A 17,976-nucleotide genomic window follows, 5' to 3' on the forward strand; every position below is an offset into this window, starting at 1 on the left:
ATGGAAGATAATTGCATCAAATGAAATCCAGTGCAAAAGCTAAACGTTATTAATCTATTTCTAGTCATAACTAATGTAATAGTAAAAAATAGTGTTTGCACGAGCTAATCCAGAAGATTGTTTGAAAGTACATTTCTTTGGCTCTGAACTACCCTGACGATCTTCTTAATAGTACCAATCGGCACGATCGTCTCACCTGCGCCATGAACTCTTTAGATATCTGTAGTTCTTCAAGGTTGTTCATCATGTGTTCAATATCTTTTCTCAAGCGTTGATTATCCTCACTCAAAACTGAACATTCTTTCTCTTTCTCTTGTAAACCTCTTATATATTCTTCTCTCTTATCCTCTATATACTGTGAAAGTTGACCAAGTTTACCATCCATTTGTGATTTCTTTTCCTGCGCAACATTAAGTTCTTCCTTCAACCTCTCTACTTCATTCTTTTTCAACTCATCGATTTTTCTATATTCTTCCACCTCACGATCCACAATGGCTTTCTCCTGTGAAATCTCCTGTGCCTTCTGAGACCACAACATTTTCTCATTCTCCAATTCTATTTTTGACTCCAAAACAGTCTTCTGTTCTTCTTTCAATCTTTGTATATCTTTCTCACTGGTTTGTTTATATTCATTTAACTGAAGAGCAACAATGGCCTTTTCGTGTAAAATTTCTTGTTCCTTCTCGGACCTTTCCTTAATCTCACTCTCCTGAAGTTTAATTAAATGGTCAATCTGTTCTTTAAGAGACTCAATTTGGGTTGCAGATTCTTCAGATTTTCTTTCTAATTCTTGTTCAATTCTATCAAAGTTCTCCTTCAAGGTTTCCAGCTCAGCAGCTTTGTCCTTCAATTGTTGTTGGGTGAGTTCATAATTTTTCTCAAGTGTTTGAATTTTAGTTTCAAGATCAATAACATTCCGTTCGTATTCCTGGCTTTTGTGAATCAATTTGTCTTCCAACTGGTCATATGAAACAGACTTTTCTTCTAATTGTTTCCGATTGAGTTCTAACTGTTTTCTAAGTACCTGGCTTTGGCTTTCGTATTCCTCCAATTTTCTTTCAAATATCATTTTACTTTCCTGTAACTCTTTTTTCACCACCTCCTCTCCTTCACACTTGGTTTTCAACTCCAGTGCCGCAGATTTCAAAGTATCGTTTATCATTTCATAATCTGCAACCTTTCTTTCAAACGCAAGACTACTGTGTTCTAACTCTTCTTTCAATTTCCTCTGCTCAAGATATGTTGCTTTAAGCTCCTCTTCGTTAATTTTCAGTTCTTGGGTTAAACTCTGTATTCTATTTTCTAAAGTCTCATTTGTTTGGCTGAGTTGTTCTACTTGCTCTTTGACTGTCGCCAATTCAGCCGATGCTTCCTGCAAATTCTTCTCGCTAATTTCTAGCTGTTCGGTCGATGTTTGCTTCAAGACTTTATATTCTTCAATTTTTCCTTCGCTTGCGTTAAGCTCCTCGCTTAGTTCACGAATTTTGCCTTCCATTACCTCAATTTGTTGTTCGTATGTTTGCCTACTTTGAGCGATTTTCTCTTTAATACTCTCAATCTCAGATGACTTTATTTCCAGTTGTTCATTCTTTACTTTTAACTCAACCTGTTGCTCGTTCATTTTCCCTTCCATTGTCTCCAACTCTTGCGTCAAAGTCGTAATTTTATTTTCTAAATTCTCCACTTTTTGCTCGAAAATTTGAGTCTTTTGTTTTCCCTTATCTTGAACTCTCTCTAAATCAGCAGTTGTTTTTTCAAACAATTCATTTTTCATCTTTAATTCCTCGCTCAATGTTTCGTTTAGGGCTTGCTTTTCTTCAACACGACCTTCGCTGATCTTTAGCTCCCGAGTTAAAGTCTCAATCTTACTTTGTATATCCTCAATTTTTTGCTCGTACATTTGGCTACTCTGTTTCGCCTCGTTTTCAACTCTGTCTAACTCCGCCGACTGTCCTTCCAGAAGTTGTTTTGTAACTCTCAGCTTGGTTTGCAGTTCCACTATTTGCTCTTCATTAACCGTCGCCTCTTGTGTTAAGCTCTGAATCTTGTTTTCTAAACGTCCGACTCTGTTCTCGTGATTTTGGCTATTTTGTGTGGCTTCGTCTTTAAGTTTCAATAACTCGGCAGATGTCGTTTCAAAGGATTCGCTTCTAACTAGCAACTCTTCAGTTATTTTTTCATTCACAGATTCATGTTCAATTATTTTCTCTTGGTTAGTCCTTAACTCTTCATTCAGAGATTCAACTTTATTCTCCAAATCTTCAATTCTTTTTTCGTACGTTTGTCTGCTCTCGATCATTACATCTTTAAGCTTTCCTAACTCCGCAGATTTCAAGTCCAATTTCTCATCACTTCTCTTAATTTCCTCAGCCATTCTTTGACTCAGGTTATCGTATTCGTTCGACTTATCTTCGAACGCTCGAGTTTTAGCAGCTGCTTGTTCTTCTAGTTCCTTTATTTTATCCCCGTAATTTCTACGATTCTCGCTGTCATCCTGTTTACATTTCTCAAGTTCTAAACCTAACGTTTCATTTTCTTTCGATGTATTTGCAAGCTCTTCAACAGTCGCCTGCAATTGCTCCTTCAAGTTGGTACAAACTGTTTGATATTCCTCCATCTTTCGTTCATGCATTTTCATCTTTTCCTCGAAGTCTTTTTGCAGCTGGTTCAGTTGAACAGACGTTGCTTCTAATTCGTCAGCAGACGTTTTTAGTTTATCTTTAAGTTCCTGATTTAGATTTTTATACTCAGATACTTGCTGTTGATAATTTTGACTAGTTTCCTCCAATTCTGCTTTAAGTTTATCAAACTCAGTGTATTTATTATTCAGTTCTTCGTTTTTGGCTTCTAGCCGTTCTGTCAGATTTCGTTTAGCACGTTCGAACTCAGCGGTCTGTTGTTCACGAATTTGATAAATTTCATTCAGCTCTGCTCTAACAGCGTTAAGGTCAGTAGATTTACCATCCAGTTCTTCGCTCTTTGCCTGTAGTTGCTCCGCCAGACTTTGCTTGACATTTTCATGCTCAGAGGTCTGCCGTTCATAAACTTCCCTAGCCTCTTTCAAATCCGCCCTGAGGTCATCGCATTCCGCCAATTTTCCATTTAGTTCTTCATTCTTGACTTGCAGTTCTTCTGTCAAACATTGCTTAACACTTTCATGCTCAGAGATCTGTTGCTCATTAGCTTGCTTGGTTTTTTCCAATTCTTCCTTGAGGTTGTCACATTCAATAGATTTAGCATTCATCTCCTCGCTCTTTGTTTGTAACTGTTCCGTCAAATTTTGTTTGCCACCTTCATACTCTGAAACTTCTCGCTCATGGATTTGCATGGTCTCCTTTAATTCCGCTCTGAGGTTGTCATATTCAGCTGATTTAGTATTTAATTCTTCACTTTTAGCTCGAAGTTCTTCCACCAAACTTTGATTGGCACTTTCATACTCAGATGTTTGTCCCTCATTATTTTTCTTAGCCTCCTCAAATTCCGCTCTGAGATTGTCATATTCAATAGATTTAGCATTCATTCTCTCAGTCTTTGCTTGTAGCTGTTCACTCAAATTTTGTTGAACATTCTCATAGTCTAAGACTCGTCGTTGATGAATTTCCATGGCCTCCTCGAATTCCGCTCTAAGGTTGTCCAATTCATTAGATTTAGTGTTCAGTTCTTCACCCTTTGTTTGTAGTTGTTCTGTCACGCTTTTGTTAACATTTTCATATTCAAGGGTGCGCCGTTCATGAACTTTCTTGGCATCCGCTAATTCCGATTTGAGAACGTCGCATTCATTTGATTTAGCATTTAGTTCTTCTGTAAAACTTTCGTCAACACGTTTGTGGTCTGAAGCCTGTTGCTCATTAATTTGCCTAGCCTCTTCCAGGTCAGCTCTAAGGTTGTCACATTCAGTAGATTTAGTATTCATTTCTTCAGATTTTGCTTGTAGTTGCTCCGTCAAATGTTGTTGAACATTTCCATACTCAAAGACTTGCTGTTGATGAATTTTCATGGCCTCGTCGAATTCTACTCTGAGGCTGTCATACTCCGTGGATTTAGTGTTTATTTCTTCATTCTTGGCTTGTAACTGTTCCATCAAATTTTGTTTAGCATTTTCATAGTCTGAGGCTCGTTGTTTATGAATTTCCATGGACTCCTCGAATTTTGCTTTGAGGTTGTCATACTCAGTGGATTTAGTGTTCAGTTCTTCACCCTTTGTTTGTAGTTGTTCTGTCACGCTTTTGTTAACATTTTCATATTCAAAGGTGCGCCGTTCATGAACTTTCTTGGCATCCGCTAATTCCGACTTGAGATCATCGCATTCATTTGATTTAGCATTTAGTTCTTCTGTAAAACTTTCGTTAACACGTTTGTGGTCTGAAGCCTGTTGCTCATTAATTTGCATAGCCTCTTCCAACTCCGCTCTAAGGTTGTCACATTCAGTAGATTTAGCACCCATTTCTTCAGATTTTGCTTGTAGTTGCTCCGTCAAATGTTGTTGAACATTTTCATACTCAAAGACTTGCTGTTGATGAATTTGCATGGCCTCGTTGAATTCTACACTGAGGTTGTCATACTCAGTGGATTTAGTGTTTATTTCTTTATTCTTGGCTTGTAACTGTTCCATCAAATTTTGTTTAGCATTTTCATAGTCTGAGGCTCTTTGTTTATGAATTTCCATGGACTCTTCGAATTCTGCTTTGAGGTTGTCATGCTCAGTGGATTTAGTGTTCAGTTCTTCAATCTTAGCTTCTAACTGTTCCATCAAATTTTGTATAGCATTTTCATAGTCTGAGGCTCGTTGTTTATGAATTTCCATGGCCTCTTCGAATTCTGCTTTGAGGTTGTCATACTCAATGGATTTAGTGTTCAGTTCTTCACCCTTTGTTTGTAGTTGTTCTATCACGCTTTTGTTAACATTTTCATATTCAACTGATTTCTGTTCATGAATCTGGCTGGATGCTCCGAATTCCGCTCTAAGGTTTTCAACTTCAGCAGACCTAGCATTTAGTTCTTCACTCTTTGTCTGCAGCTCCTCCGTCAAACTTTGGTTAATGTTTTCATATTCAAAGGTGCGCCGTTCATGAACTTCCTTAACGTCCTCCAATTCCGCTTTGAGATAATCGAATTCATTTGATTTGGCATTCAGTTCCTCACCCTTGACTTGCAGTTCTTTCGTCAAACTTTGGTTAACACGTTCATGCTCCGAAGCCTGTTGTTGATTAGTTTGCCTAGCCTCTGCCAACTCCCCTCTGAGGTTGTCACATTCAGTAGATTTGACATCCATTTCCTCATTCTTTGCCTGTAACTGTTCCGTCAAATTTTGTTTAACACACTCGAGCTCTGCGGTCCGTTGTTCATGAATTTGACAGGTTTTTTCAAACTTCTCTTTGACGTCGTTAAGTTCAGTAGATTTAGTATCCAGTTCTTTACCCTTCGCTTGTAGTTGCTCTGTCAAACTTTGGTTAATATTTTCATATCCAGACTTCTGCCGTTCATGAATTTCTCTAGTTTTCTCTAATTCTGCGCTAAGTTCATCGCATTCAACAGATTTAGAATCCAGTTCTCCACTCTTCGCTTGTAGTTGCTCTGTCAAACTTTGGTTAATATTTTCATATTCAGACTTCTGCCGTTCATGAGCTTCTCTAGTTTTCTCTAATTCTGTGCTAAGTTCATCGCATTCAGTTGATTTAGCATCCATTTCTTCACCCTTCGTTTTTAGTTGCTCCGTCACACTTTGGATACCTCTTCTATACTCAGAGGTTTGTTGCTCCAACTTCGCGCTGAGGTTACCACATTCAGTAGATTTAGCATCAAGTTCTTCAGTCTTCGCTTGCAGTTGCTCGCTCAAATTTTGCTTAACGTTTTCATTCTCAGACATTTGCTTCTTGTGAATTTGACAGGTTTTATCTAATTCTGCTCGGACATTTTTCACTTCTGTACATTTAGCCTTCAGCTCTTCTGTCTTTACCTCCAACTTTTCTGTTAAGCTTTGTTTTATATTTTCATTCTCAGTGATTCGCGTCTCATAATTTTGGCACGATTTATCAAAAGACTCCTTCAAACTGCTTAGTTCAGTATTTCTACATTTCAACTCATCAGACTTGACACTAAGATCATTCTTTAGGGTTTCAATTTCTTTTTCGCACTCGACTATTCGTTTCCCAGAATTTTGGCAAGTTTCCTCCAACTCTTTCCTTCTACCATCAAGATTTTCTATCTTAACTTTCACATCTTCACTTATACCCAAAAGCTCTTCTTTCAAGTTTTGATTTAAGGCGACATATTCTTCGATCTTTCGTTGATGTTCTTGTGCGCTTCTATCAATATCTCCCTGCAATTTATCAACTTCCATACTTTTAGTACTCAATTCGTTGGTCTTTGCGTGCAGTTCCTCCTTCAATGTGTGAGTCAAGGCAACATATTCCTCAATCTTTTCTTGGTTTTCCTGAGTTTGTTTATCAATATCTCCCTGTAACTTTTCCGCTTCCGAACTCTTACTTCTCATTTCTTCAGCAGTCACGTCCAACTCTTCACTGAGAAAGACATTTTCTTCCTTAGTCCTAACTAAAGCTGTGAGGGTCTCATCCAGGTCTTGCCGTAGTTGTTTTGATTTTTTTCTTTCTTCCTCAAGATCCTGAAGCTTTAAGTTCAGATCGTTTTGAAGATTATTTATTTCTTCGTCTTTCTCTACCAGTTGCTCCTCGACCAAAACAGCGTTTTCCTTCAAATCAAACACTTCATTTTCTTTCGCGTCGAGAGAAACCATTGCCTTTTCCAATCTTTCCTTTACTTCCATACTTTCGTTTAACTCGGTCAGAAGTAAACTCTTTTCCTCGGCAAACTTCAATTTTGATTCTTTAACAGCGCATTGTTCTTGGGTTAACATATTTTGAAGATTGTCTTTCTGCTGGGTCAGAGTTGTTACCTCTTCAGCGTACTTTCTTTCATTACTGTCTAACAGACCATTTAACTCTATGATTTTACCATCTTTACTCGCAACATCTTCTTTGAGATCTTGTACTTGTTTGTTCTTTATCTCAAGTTCTTCATTCGAAGTCCCCAATATACCGTTTAACTCCGTGATCTTACCATCCTTACATGAAACTGTTTGTTGTAAAGTGCTAACCTCTTTATTTATCTCTTCAAGTTCTTTATTCAATTTCTGATATTCCTCTCCACTAGTTTCTAGGCGATTTTTCAACTCTGTAATTTCATCATCCTTATTTGTGAGAGATTGCTTTAAACCTTCCACTTCATTTGTTCTTATTTCCAATTCCTTGTCTAACTCTTCGCTCTTTTTAGTGTTGTGTTCAAGTTTTTCTCTCAATTTTCGGTTTTCCACATCACTAGATCCTAAGTTTGTATTCAACTCTTCAATTTCATTTTCCTTGTTTTCAATAACCGTAGTCAACTCTTCAATGTCTTTTCTTTTCGTACGTAGTTCTTCATTCAGTCCTTGTATTTCATCAGACATATTTTCCAACCGTTCATTCAATTCGCGTGTTTTGCTTTCAAAATGACCCAATTGCTCTTTCAATTCATTTACTTGCGATTCACTGTTATACAATTGTTCATTCAGTTTGCTCATCTGGGTGTCCTGTTCCGCCAATCTTGTATTAATATTTTCCAATTCTCTGTCACTATCCTGCAATTTTCCTTGTAATAATATGTTCTCTCCATTAATACCTGCAATATTTTCTTCAAGTTCGACTTTCTCTTTAGAAACTTTTTGTAACTGGTCTCCTAACTCGCTCAAACTTTTATCTTTTTCTTCTAACCGCGACTTTAATTCTTCTTCTGTCTTCAAGAACAACTTCCCACGATTACTCCATTCAGCCTCTCGGTCACTAACCATTGTTTGAAGTTCTTTTAACTGCGTATCCAATTCACAGTTATTTTTCCTCAATTCTTGTAATTCCTGAGATAATGCTGCTTCTTTCTGTACCCACTGCTCATCCGATTCTTTCAACAATTTCTCTTTCTCTTGCGACGAGGTCTCTAATTCACTACATCGTTCCAAATGTTCTTCTTTCTGTGCTACAATGACATCTTCTTTAACTCGAAGTGCTTCTTGCAAATCCTGGTTGTTAGTCATAATTTTTTGCAATTCTTGAGACATGAATGCTTCCTTCTCTTGCGATGAATTTTGAAGTTCATCGTATCGTTTTGAATGTTCTTCTTTCTGTGCGATAATAGTATCTTCTTTTACTCGAAGTGCTTCTTGTAGTTCTAACATTTCCTGAGACATGGTTTCTTCTTTCTTTTGCGTTGACCTGCACCGTTCTGAATGCTCTTCTTTCAGTAAAACAATATCACCCTCTTTAATTCGGAGAGCTTCCTCTAAATCATTGTTAGTAGCTCGTAAGGCTTGCAATTCTTGAGACAACGTTGCTTCCATCTCTCGCGATGAATTCTGAAGTTCGTTGCATCGTTCTAAATGTTCTTCCTTTTGTGCGAAAATCTCACCTTCCTTCACTCGTATTGTTTCCTGCATATCGTCCACAACACCTTGCAATTTTTTATTTTCACTTTCAAGTTTTCGAGTCTCTTCAGTCCTTAAATTCGCTTCTTTTTTCAACTCCAAATCTCGCTCACTAAGCACAGTTGCGATTTCCTTCACTTGAGTTTCAAGTCTCTTATTTTCCTCCAGTCTTAATTTCTTCTCATCTTCTAATTCCCCATTTCGTTTACTCAACATACTTTCAAGCTCTTGCACCTGTGATGATAAATTCTTATTCTCTTCCGATCTGGATCTTCTTTCATTTTCAAGTTCAACAGTTCTTTCGTTCAAAACACCCTCTACTTCTTGGACTCGAGATTCAAGTTTATTGATTTCATCAAGTCTTGAACTCCTCTCATTTTCTAGTTCTTCAGTTTGTTTACTCAACATATTTTCAACGTCTTTTATTTGAGTTGAAAGTTTCTGATTTTCCTGCAGTCTTAAAATTCTCTCACCGTCTAGTTCATCACGTCGTTCACTCAGCTTAATTTCGATTTCCTTAACTTGGGAAGTTAATTTCTGGTTATCCTCCACAGAAATGAAAAGTTTCTGCTCCTTTTCCAACAAAGTCTGTTCAAGATCCTGTACAGTTTGCTTAAGGTTCATACCATCCTGACTTAAAACTTTAACTTCTTCTTCTTTACTTCTTTCTAGCGAGACAAGTTTTCCATTCAGCTTTTCGATCATTTCATCTCTCGATTTCACATCTTCTTTCAAAGACACCAAAAGACCGTCGCTCTCAGATTTCTGAACCTCAAATTTTTGCACAATTTCCTTGAGCTTGGCTATTTCTTCAGATAATCCTCTAACTTCTTCCGCTTTTGTTTTTTCTAAGGTACTATAGTTTGCATCTAACTCTCCAATTCTCTCGTCTCTTGATGCTACCTCTTGATACAATGACTCTATACGATTTTTATCCGCAGATTTCTGATTTTCAAGTTCTTCTGACAACGACTGTTCTCTTTTCTTGTATTCATTCGAAGCATCCAAATTGTCTTTTTCGAGCTGTTCACATTTCTGTATTTCTTCTTTTAATGCAGTTTGCATCGAGTTGAGATTTTCTTGTAATGATTTAATATTTTCTTCTTGTTCACTGATTGTTCCACGTAAGCTCGTTTCCTTTTCTTTGCTTTCGGATGTCAGGATATTTATATTTTTATTCAGGCTGTTTTCCATTTCTTTTCTCTCATGAATCTGCATCTCAAGACTTTGGTTAACTTTACTTAGCTCAGCGATCGTATCAGCAAGATCACCTTCAAGTGATTTTATCTGTAACTCTAGTTCATTAATCTTCTCCACTGAAATTTTCTCTTTTTGAGAACTATCGTTTCTCAGAGTTTCGACTTGATCTTTTAGTTCGAGTTCCTCCTTTTCATATTTCTGTACTATTTCACTCAGTTCAGTCTGCTTGTTGGAAAGGTTTTCGTGTAGTGATTTGATCTCGTGTTCCTGTTGACTGTTTTTTTCAAATAGACTTGCTTCTGTTTCATCACTTCGTAGTTTAATGGAATTAATTTGATCGGTCAACTCGTTATGCTGTTGTTTGTGTTCCGCCATGGTCTCACTCAGTTCAGCCTGCTTGTTGGCGAGACTTTCTTGTAGTGATTTGATATTTTGTTCATGTTTGCTGATCTCTTTAAGTAGACTGGTTTCTTTTTCAAGACTTTCGGATTTAAAATTATTTAATTGATTCTCTAGGGTATTAACAAGTTCTTTAAGGTGGGTCTCACTGGTCTTATAATTCTCCACTTTTTCCTCAAGTTCTGCGATTCTGTCGTTGAATGTTTTCATTTGTTCCTCAAGATCGTTTTCTAGTTGCTTCGCTCGCTCTGTTTCAGCTCCAAGACTTCCTTGTACTTGATCCAGTTCAGTTTGGTTAACCGTTAGACGCTCTTGCAGTGATGTAACTTGAATCTCTTGTTCATTTATCTTCCTAAACAGATCTTTTTCTTTGACTCCACTTTCTGATGTGAGGACATCGATTTGATCTCTGAGCTTAGTTTCCATCTCTTTTCTTCCAAGAATTTCAGACTCCAGGCTTTCCTTTACTTTGCTTAGTTCAGCAAGATTTTCAGAGACGTTCGCCTCCAGTAATTTAACTTGTTGTTCTTTTTGCTGTGAATCTTTAACAAGAACTTCCTCTCTTTCTAATTTTGCTGCATTTAAAGCAGCCAGTTCATCTATAAGTTGGCGCTCTCTTTCATTACGTTGCAGTATTTTGGCACTCGTGTTTTTCTGTAATTCATCCAGTTCCGTTTGTTTCACAGAAATATTTTCCTCTAGTGACTTTATTTCTCCATCCTTTTTATTTAGCATTTCCGTCAATCTCTTGTATTCCTGCTGTTTCTCGGTTGCTAAAACATTTAGTTTGTCTTCAGCATCTTTTTCTCTATTAAGACTTTCTTGTATATGCGTTTCCAAATTTTGCTTCATCGCATCAATCTCTGCTTGTTTGTCAGAAATTGTTTCAGAAAGTGAATCAATTTTTTGTACCTTTTCATTAAGGTGTTCTTTGATGCTGGTACACTCGGTCTGATTCTCGGAAAGAGAACCTTTGAGTGATTTGATTTGTTCTTCCAGCTCATTTACCTTCTCTGTTGACTCATTTTCTCTGCCAGAGCTTTCCTTAAGAGATGCCTTGAGAACTATGATTTCTTCTTCATTAGCATTTACCAGTTCAGTTAGCTCAGTAAGCTTTCCCTCTTTTAATCCGGATTCTGATCTTAGCAACTCCAGGTCGCTTCTTAAACGTTCTTCCTCCTGCCGAGATTCCTGAATTTCCGTTTTACTTTGATCGAAATCTTGTTTCAACTTAGTGTTCAACTCATTTAACAAATTCAGTTTATTATCCAGCCTCTTTTCTCTGTCATTCATCTTAGTAACCTCATTCTTAAATTCATTCTCTTTCTCATTCAACAATTCTTTTATCTTTTTCACCTCTTCACTGACGGTTGACTTCTCAACAGCGAGTTCATGAACGCGATTTTCGGATTCAGCTTGAATGGACTCAAACCGTTTCTGTTTTTCAGCCACTTCATTTTTGAGTTCGTCCAGGTGCTGTTGCTTCTCGGCAAGATCAGTATCTTTACTGCCTAGCATTTGCTCTAACCTAGATCTATCTTCGGTCAATTTCACATTTTCCTCCTTCAAAAGTTTAACTTCACCACTTACCTCATTTCTTAATTTTTGCATTTCCGCCTCCTTTTGCTCAATTTCATTCTTCATTCCATCCACTTTTTCTTGCAGTTCAAAAAGTTGTTTCTCAAAACCAGTTTTCTCATTCTCTTTTGCTTCATTCTCGTTTTTAAGACTTTCTATTTGCTCCTCATGGTCAGTTTTATTTTTCAAAGAACTTTCAAGATGCTCATTGAATTTTCGCTTTTCGTTTTCGAGCACCTCACTCAACTCCGAGAATTTTTCATCTTTTTGCGCGAGTGAAAACTCCTGATCTTTGATAAGAAGTTCTTTCTCAGAAAGTTCAAGCTCGTGTTTCTCCGCAAGACACTTGAGCTCTTCTTGTGTAGAAAGCAATTGTTCGTTCAAGCTATGCTTCATATTCTCCATGCTTTCATGAACTCGCTGATTTTCGGAAACTAAATTCTCGACACGTTCCTGCAGTTTCCCAGTTAAGACATTCAGCTCCGTAATCTTGGCATCACGTTCTTCTAAAACGCCATCCAACTTTTTAACAGTTTGTGACAACTCGTTAACTTTTCCAGACATGTCCCCAGATTCCGATAATTTTTCTGATTTTTCTTCTAACATTGTTTTAGTTGTTTCCAGTTCATTCGAGGTATCGCGCAACCGGTCTGTTAAACCAGCCAGATTTTCTTCAAGGTTTTGTAACTTATTGTCTTTACTACTCAATTGTTCTCTTAGTTCTGAAGTAGCTAAGTTCTCCTGATTAAGTTTCTCGCTCAGGTTTTTTAGTTCTTGCTGTGATTGAAGTTGTAGCTCGCGGATTTCATTCTGTTTCTCATGAAGTTCGTTCTCTGTCTTGACCAAAGCATCTTGTTTCATGCTCAAATTTCCCTTTGTCTCTTCTAGTTGTGTTTCCAGCATTTTTACAATCTTTTCACCCTCCTCAGACATTCCTTTTCCTTGGTTGCTATCCATGCTTGGACCCAGGGCTCTCTCTTGGATGGTTCTCTTTAGCACGGCAATCGCTTCGTCTTTGGACTAAATAATTTTGAAACATTACAAAAATAAATTGCATGCAACACAGTACGAAAACAAATAAACGTATAAAAACAGGCACGCGAGGCGTACATGTGTGCCCGTAGTATCTCCAAAGATCGGCAGCATCATGTAACTCGTACCCATATTACGAGAGTGCGTGATTGATTATTTCTATTAGAAAATATTATACTTTTTAAAAAAATTCTTGCAACTGGCGTTAAACGTATTGCTGACGGTGAAGAAAAAAGCCACTGAAACGCCATCATATGTATGCACACAACGAATGCTCTAAACCAGAACTTTCAAAAAAATGTTCACTCAACAAATGATCTCAACAAAATGTTCACTCAACTGTTAGTAGTTACTTAATTGGTTTGTTATTTTATCATTATGGAAAGAAATAAATATAGACAAAATAATGTGTTCATACAAGTTTAAAACAAGAACCCATTAAATTTACCTTCGTACTGTAAGTTCGATGGCAATAAAAGTGAAGCAGTATCTGATGAACATATGCGACAGACCTGTACTGGGCTTCTCGTGATTGCTTCTCCGTTTGATAAGCAAATTATTAAATACTTGTTGGTGCTTTACTCTCAGCCGAAGAGGCAATATAGCATATAAACATGTCTCTCACGACGTGCAGTACAAAAAATTAAGGAACAAAACATAACTTAAGCTACCAATATCAAATGAAAAGCTTGATTCAGCACACCATTACATCATAGCAATGCGTGGACATTTCGTTTACAATAAGATCAGCGTATGATAAAATTCCCACGTTAGTTGCTGGTTACTAGTTAGTGCATGCCTAAGGGTTGTGCTTGCACAATAGGTTTACATGGTTTTGTAACCATGCCGTTGGTAAAAACGTCCGAGTGTAAGTTGATGGTTAGTGCTTTACTGCACGGTTAGTGCCTAATGGGTTGTGCTACAGACAGGCCAACATGGTTTTGGAACCCAGATAGCAAAAATTCCGAGGTTAGTTGATGATTACTGGTTAGTCCTTACAAATTGCGCTCGCAATAGGCTAATGGTTTTGTAATCCAGTAAATCCAATAAAATTCGAAGGTTTGTTAACGGTTACTAGTAAGTTCTAAGGGTTGTGCTTGCAATAATAGGCATGGGTGGTTTTGTGACAGAATGGCGAAAAATTCCGAGGGTTAGTTACTGGTTATCACAGCACCTGAGAACTCGGGTAGCAATTAACGATACCAACCAAGACATGCATGCAGTTTAACAAACACCATTGCATTATTTTGGACACTCGCCCTGCTAAAAGGAAGCCTGAATCATAGGTAAGGGGAAAAAGCCCTATTTTCATTTTCTACCGTGCTTTTTGAAAAGATAAATAATGACGGGAATCACCCACCCCCAGAACGACCAACCAATCCTCGGTTGCAATACAACACGAATTTGTGTCTTACCTGAATAATGTTGGCTTTCTCTTCGACATCCTCTTTCAACATGTGTTCACTTTCTTTAAACGAGATCTCCAAATGTGACATCTCCGCCGCCATGTTTTCTTCCTTCAATTTAACTTCTTCCTGCAACCTTGCGACGGCATTGTTGTGATCTCGTTCCAAACTTTCTATTTTATTTAAAAGACCATCTCGTTCAACTGACAATTCACTCAAAGCCGCCGTTTGTTCCTGCATCTGGTGTTGAATGTTTTCTAAGCTCTGGGAGAGAAATATACTGCATTAGACAATAGTAAAATATCACATTGATGTCTTTCATAAAGATGGCCGTCATAACGAGTTTTTTCTACCCTGGTTCACCTTAAATTGAACCAATTCTCAGTTGTTTTTATTTAACGAGCTAAAGGCGCTGTTACGCTATACAATTTTCTTTCAACTTGCACCGCAATTATAATTTTGAGGGATGTTAATTTGTAAAGAGTGTTCGAAATGCTAAGAAAACGTTAGCATATCGATTATCGTAAGAAATGTCCGTATTTGACAATATATGCATTTTATAGCAAAAAGAAAGAACGTCTAGCTGATACATGGGAAAATAAGCTTGAACGAAAAAGTTAAATCGATAGGGGCTGCACATGTCTAGCTTTTAAGCTGAATCCCTAACAGGAAAAGTTAACGAGACCTCACACAATTTGAAAAAACTATTTATCACCTTTTCACGAGCAGCAAGAATGGCTTCTTTCTCTTTCAGGTTTCTACGATATCTGTCAATGTCATCAGCAAGTTCAGTGATCTTATCCTGTTGAGAACGAACTTGTTCTTGAAGAACTGACACAACATCATCTGTACCACCACCAATATCTTTGCTCATTTGCAGTTGACTGATCACCTGAAAAACAAGAAATTTATATGAGAAACTGTATATGATAAAATTCTACACTATCAAGCTATTGACCTAGTGTCACAAGGACAGGTTCCGTCATACTGATTCATACAACCCAATCCCTTAAAGCAACACATATTTTGTGACAAATGACCCACAGTGAATGACAATCAAACTTGCAACACCACAATAAAAACGTTAACATACCTCATCCCTAGATTTAATCAACCTCTCTTTTGCTTCAACTTTATCACACAGTTCTTGTATAGATTTATCCCTTTCTGCCATCAATTGTTCAGTCTCCTCCAACTTGGTGATTAATGTTGTATTATGTTGAATCTTTGCTGCAAGTTCCCCCATCACTTTCTCTTCATTGATACGTTTTTGTTCCCATGTTTGCTTACTCTGCTGCTCAGCACTCTCAAGTTCCTGTAGCAGGTGTTGGAGATTTTTGTCTTTCTGTGCCAGCAGCAGTTCCAGCTCTTCTATTCGTTTGTCTGCATCACTCAGCTTCAAAAACAGAAATAAGAATTAATGGACTGCTCTTCCCTAACCAGTGGCAAAAGACCACATTTGGGGCCCTGGTAAAAATATTAAAAGGGCCCCCTTCTACATAACCATGATTTCACCTAATCGCATTTTCATCCAGATGGCTACTGTGCAAATGTTTCTATTTCTAAAGTACATTCTAGACAAGGGGTCCCTTAAGCCAGGGGCTCCTGGGTTTACCCAGTCTGAGCTCGTAGTCATAGTAACTAGTTACATACACCTTTTACAGTTACACATTAATCCAGTCCAATTAATCTGGTCCAACTATTAATCTGGTCCAACTATTAATCTGGTCCAACTATTAATCTGGTCCAACTAGTAATCTAGTCCAATTATGTTACAAACACTTTAAGCAATGATGCATTTTAGGTTAAAACTATGATAACTCTCACACAAGGAAAATTAAGTTTACACCTGATTCATAATGTACATGTGTCACTTTTAAACCAAGAGCAAAGTTTAAAAACAATCATTACTTTTTTATAACAAATTTAATCTAATTTAACACCTTACCTGTGATGAAGGTGAACTTTTATTTCTTTTGCTTTTTTCACTACTGAGTTCCTAAACAAAGATTAAGCAATTAATGATAAGCATTTCCCCTTCACCAAATGAAAGGAAATTCTTCACTTTACAAATATATTGGACAGTTGCAAAGTTACAAGTGAGTTCTTTGTTTCTTATTCAAACTCTACCAAAATTCAAACTGCTTGAACTTGCCTAAAGTCTTAAGCCAACTAGGATGACGTGAAAATAAGAACAAAGAACTCACAACTTTAGACCACACAGTAATAATCACAATTATGTAAATATTATGAACAGAGGTTTTATTGCTAACTTGTATCTTTTTATCTTTCAAAGACAGTTGCTCTTTCAAGTTTTCCATCTGTTCCTGAAGACCAGATAATGAGCTGGAATAATCTGACTCGTGTCCATTCTCGGAGCCACTTTGGTTCTGCCGCAGTTTTTGCAGTTCATTCTATTAAATGACAAATATAACAGATTTATTTCAGAAAGCATCAATGCATTGAGGAATTGAATGCCATCAAGAGCACAATTTCAGCTCTGCTCTTATTGCTAAGAATTTACCAAAAAAGCTACATGACCTCTACAGGTTACAGGTAATAAACTGGTCATGCACATGACCTCTAACCCCCAAGTTTTTCTGCATAGCTAATTTTCACCTGGTATGGGTAGCTAAATTAAAAAACTCACTTTGGATCATAATTTTTTACATTTCATTATCTTGGAGTAAATATCTGGCAGGTATTTTCTAATTTTCCCCTATGGTTGCTAACAAACATGTTTGTGGGATGAAGCACAGCTTGCTCAATTTTGTGTTTATCAAACATGAGCAAAAAATTCACCCATGTAGGTGATGTAGTATGTTTGTAATTTACACACTTTCCTATTATCACGCAGTTTTAATTATTTGTATTGCTTACAAACGCTATTTCATTCTGGAACATTCAAAAAATCCCCAGGAACGCGATCATGAAATGTAAATGAACCCAAATATCATTGATGAAAACAAACCTCTTTCTCGCGAATTAACTTTTTAAATTCTCTGTTTATGTCTTTATTTCTGCTTTCCGCCTCGCTAAGGGCTTGCTGAAGACTTTCTATAGTAGCTTTAGCATTTCCCTGTTGAAATAATAACACACTCTTAAGTAAGCAAAAAACCCTCTCTAGAATATATATGAACAGTCCACGTAACTAATATTAATCAACCCAAATAAAACACACATAAAATGTGACGATAAATACGCACCGCATCGCCAGAATGCCTTTCATCCTCCACAGAAGAGGTATCCAACTTATCCTGCACGAATTCAGAGAGTCTCCCCCACATATTTCTAGTTTAAAAACATAAAATTACAATAGAAAATTATTTTAACCATATATAAAAAAGAAGCCATCTTGGAACACGCGATTTTCGCGAGAAATCCACGCACTGAAAGCCACGTATGCGCAGACCTCTGATCTCTATAAATAAGTGAGGACCACTAATAACCACGGCAATTTCCTTTTTGGTGTGTTCAAAACCGAACTCTGTATTTTGCCAAGGCTGATTTTCTTTACTTTAGAATTTAGATTCGAATTTTACTTTGGTGATAGAGATTCTGCTAATCAAATACAGAAATCAGGTGAAAGCACTGATCTGTGGTGGAAGTTGCCTGGCAGTTTCGAATAATAGACCTTTCTTATAATGACGTCAAAGGTGGAAAGTTTGTTGTTAATAACCGAAGATTAAATGACTAGCTATTTTTGCGGAGCCAATCAAACTTTGTGTAACGTGAGACTTTCCAAGTTTGATGCCATTCTGAGAAAGTCTATTCTAATCAAATGTCGCAATCAAACTTGGCGTTTCTTGCCGAGTCTTCCCTGTGGATATTCTTTTTGTACCTACCTACTCAGTATCTTTTCTGCAAACATCGCTAAAATATATCATCTCG

General features: G+C 37.2%; 1 protein-coding gene across 1 annotated transcript in view; it reads right to left on the reverse strand.

Annotated features, from left to right (window-relative positions):
- LOC114530985 overlaps positions 1-17,443 on the reverse strand; it is a 36,150-nt gene extending 18,707 nt beyond the window's left edge. The window contains exons 1-8 of the mRNA XM_028552610.1: positions 17,292-17,443; positions 17,057-17,164; positions 16,359-16,499; positions 16,034-16,084; positions 15,179-15,481; positions 14,801-14,977; positions 14,095-14,349; positions 197-12,667 (exon numbers count right to left, since the gene is read on the reverse strand). Of these exons, the coding sequence (XP_028408411.1) occupies positions 197-12,667; positions 14,095-14,349; positions 14,801-14,977; positions 15,179-15,481; positions 16,034-16,084; positions 16,359-16,499; positions 17,057-17,164; positions 17,292-17,372 (13,587 nt within the window). The 5' untranslated portion in view covers positions 17,373-17,443. The remainder of the gene's footprint in view (positions 1-196; positions 12,668-14,094; positions 14,350-14,800; positions 14,978-15,178; positions 15,482-16,033; positions 16,085-16,358; positions 16,500-17,056; positions 17,165-17,291) is intronic.
- Positions 17,444-17,976: the final 533 nt, after the last annotated feature.

The sequence above is a fragment of the Dendronephthya gigantea genome, unplaced genomic scaffold (assembly GCF_004324835.1).
Source record: "Dendronephthya gigantea isolate DGI-Jeju-01 unplaced genomic scaffold, DenGig_1.0 000067F, whole genome shotgun sequence".
In the NCBI taxonomy this organism is placed as follows: Eukaryota; Metazoa; Cnidaria; class Anthozoa; order Malacalcyonacea; family Nephtheidae; genus Dendronephthya; species Dendronephthya gigantea.